Source organism: Microtus ochrogaster, linkage group LG2 (genome assembly GCF_000317375.1).
Source record: "Microtus ochrogaster isolate Prairie Vole_2 linkage group LG2, MicOch1.0, whole genome shotgun sequence".
Lineage (NCBI taxonomy): Eukaryota > Metazoa > Chordata > Mammalia > Rodentia > Cricetidae > Microtus > Microtus ochrogaster.
In genome coordinates, this window is record NC_022028.1 from 34363164 (window position 1) to 34366632 (window position 3469).

A 3469-nucleotide genomic window follows, 5' to 3' on the forward strand; every position below is an offset into this window, starting at 1 on the left:
TCTTTCTTTCTTTCTTTCTTTCTTTCTTTCTTTCTTTCTTTCTTTCTTTCTTTCTTTCTTTCTTTCTTTCTTTCTGAGTCAGGGTCTCTGCCTGGAACTCATAGAGGTCTGTTGTCTGCCTCTATCTCCCAGTGCTGGGATTAGGATTAAAGGCGTACTCCACCACACAAAGCTACATTGTTACTCCTGTGTCTCGTCATTTGCCTGCATTTCAGAAACTACGATCCATCCTAATAATACTTCAGATTCCAATCCAACACCAGAAAATGTCTGCATTGATCCATATAGCGTTTACTTATTTGTTTGGTCGACTTTAGTATACATATGTGTAATAATAATATGTAGGCTGTGAATGTATGCTAATAAGAATAGAAGGGCTAATGTGAGGAAAGAATGGCCTCCCTCTGGGCTGAACAGTAGGATCCGGGAGTGGGGACTACGTGGAGCTAAAGGTCATAGAGACAATCAGATGTCAACATAAAGGTCATCTTCCTTAAAGCAGTTTGGTCTGTAATGATTGTCTCCTCGGTCACGGTCATAGAGACCTAATGAGCCCTCATAGCATAAAGAGAAAGGAGCCATGTTTGGGTGGGGGCTTGGCTTATCTAGCAAGATCTGCATTTTGTTGGATTAGCATCTTTCGCCCTGTGGGGGCCTCTCTCATTACAGGTTGGCCTTTTGACAAGGCCACATGCAAGATGAGCGGCTTGGTGCAGGGCATGTCTGTGTCTGCATCCGTCTTCACGCTGGTGGCCATCGCCGTGGAAAGGTGAGAAGTTTCCCTGGGTAACTTGGGGCTGACACTGAGAGAGCTCATACCTTTGACCCTGGGCTAGCTGGGAAGCTATAGAGAAGGCCTGCTGAGAATGCCATGCCATCCCTTTCTGGAAGGCAGAGGCCACTCCTGACGAGGCCTCATAGTAATTTCTGCAGCCTGCTAGGAGCGCAAGGCAGTCTGCACCCTGGCATCAGAGAATCCTACCTCTCTTCTGTTTGAGCCCTGGGAGCCAGAACTGGAGGAGTCCTGTCTGCCGATTGGCTTAGTATAGCTGGAAAAGAAGGGTTTCTTTTTGCTCCTTTATCCCATCTCCTACTTGCTGGTTCCTGGAAATCCTGGCCTTACTTAATCTACACGTCCATCACTTCCACTTTTCAGCCACAGACTCCAGCAGAGTCCAGACTAAGCATGGTTTTGTACATGTGAGCAGGGTTGGAGCCCTGGGTCAGTGAGGCTTTGGACCAGTGTTTAAGCTTTCCTTCCCAAAACACATGGTTGTGACCCTAACTCCTACTCCTCACTAAATATCTCCTAAAGTGGTAAGGACTCCTGAGTGGGAGCCTTGTCCCCAGGGACTAGGGGGTAGGCAGAACAGCTGGAGGTGGCTTTTGTCTTCATCACTGTCCCATTGTGTGATATTGGGCCACTCATTCTGCTACTTGGGAGGAACTGTATCAATAAAATGGTAAATGCCCTAACAAGGGGCTGGAGGCTTCAAGCAACTTTGTTTGAAAAGTTACTGGAGGGCTGGAGAGATCACTCAGTGGTTAAGAGCATTGCCTGCTCTTCCAAAGGTCCTGAGTTCAATTCCCAGCAACCACATGGTGACTCACAACCATCTGTAATGAGGTATGGTGCCCTCTTCTGGCTTGTAGACATACAGAATATTGTATACATAATAAATAAATAAATATTTAAAAAAAAAAAAGAAAAGTTAATGGACAGTTCTTAGCCCACAATCCAAACACCAGCTGCTAACTTGATTTCTTCCATATACCCACTGTATCGAGTCCTTTTCTGTCCCACCAGCCAGCTCCCAAATAATGACACAGAGACTTCTTATTAATTATTAAAGCTCGGCCTGCTGGGCGGTGCATCTCTGTGAGTTCGAGGCCAGCCTGGTCTACAAGAGCTAGTTCCAGGATAGGCTCCAAAGCTACAGAGAAACCCTGTCTCAAAAAACAACAACAACAACAACAACAACAACAACAAGTTCAGCCAATAGTTTAGGGTTGTGCCCAACTAGCTCTTATAACTTTAATTAGCCCACTTATATTAATCTAGGTCCTATCACATGCTGTTACCTCTCCTCCATCTTGCACCTCTTGTCTCTGGCATCTGCTGCACACCTAGTTTCCTCCCCTGAAGTCCCGCCTTTTCTTCCTGCCTAGCTATTGGCCATTCACACAGTGTACAACTGTCCCATAACAAGCCACATCCTCCTCCTGGTTTCTTTCTCCAACGCCAGCCCTTTTCAGCACCACTCCTCCTAGAATCTCACGTTCCCAACGCCTTCCCACCTCTGCTCCCATCAAACTCCGTTTTTGTTGGTTTTGTTTTGTTTTATTTATTTATTTATTAAAGATTTCTGCCTTGTTGGTTTTGTTAGACTGGCCTTGAACTTACATGTCATTGAGGATGACCCTAAACTTCTGATCCTCCTTGCTCCACCTGCCTAGTCCTAGGCATATGCCATCATGTCCTCATTTTACTTGCTGCTGGGATTAAGCTCAGGGCTTTGTGCTTGCTAAGTAAGGACTCTACATGTCCAGCCCCAATCCCCTACCCCTGTCACATAGGCAGCCGGCATGATGGAGCTGGGGTTCCCTCTCTACAAAGCCACTAAATGATAGGGTCATGTGAGAAGCTCTCTCCTCCTCCAACTTTTTTTTTCTTTTTTTTTTTTTTTTTGGTTTTGGTTTTTCGAGACAGAGTTTCTCTATAGCTTTGGAGCCTGTCCTGGAACTAGCTCTAGTAGACCAGGCTGGCCTTGAGATCATAGAGACCCAACTTTTTTTTTCTTGTCTTTTCAGTTGTGAATCTTAGTTTTTAATGACTGAGCCATCTCTTGACCCCTCAGTCTTTGTTTTGTTGTTATTGCTGTTTGTTTTGTTTTGTTTCCTTTGGTGACTGACATGAGAATGTAAAACCTCTCCTGGTCATACTTACAATTTATCAAACTCCACCTCCTTCAGGAAGCCTTCCAAAATGACCCCCAAGAGTTCCCTCCACCCAGTGATTGCCACTGAGTTCGTAATAGTAGCAGAGGCTTCAGAAGTCACCTGTTCTCTGGAGAGTTCTCCAGTGTCTGGTGCTCTGAAGCCAGAAGGGCAGGGTTGGTCAGGGTGAGGCTGTGGGGTAAATGCTTTCAGGTTGGGATGATGGAGCTGGTAAGAGGGAAGGATACAGGTGAACGAACATTGAAGAAAGGACCTCTGGCAGCAGTCAGTGCCATACCTGTGTTCTAAGCAGGTTCTGTCCCTAAAGAGCCATGTGGACTCGTGAGAGAGCCCATTTCTTCCCTTCCACTCAGATAACTGAGCCTGGCCCCATGGTCTTCAGGAGGGGTGTCTCTATTTTCTGGCACAGATGGATGATGGGAGGCATACTGGGAAGTAGGCAGTCCTCCTTTTTCTTGCTGTGTGTTGTTGTTATTTTTGTTTTATTTGTTTTCTTTTTTTTTTTTTTTTT

The 3469-nt window shown here is 45.7% G+C and overlaps 1 protein-coding gene across 2 annotated transcripts in view; it reads left to right on the forward strand.

Moving 5' to 3' along the window:
- The window catches only part of Npffr1 (neuropeptide FF receptor 1), a 38370-nt gene that overhangs the window by 31410 nt on the left and 3491 nt on the right, over nucleotides 1–3469 (forward strand). For both annotated transcript variants that reach the window (XM_026785437.1, XM_005360092.3), the window contains one exon: nucleotides 670–769. In XM_026785437.1, coding sequence (XP_026641238.1) covers nucleotides 670–769 — 100 coding nt within the window. The remainder of the gene's footprint in view (nucleotides 1–669; nucleotides 770–3469) is intronic.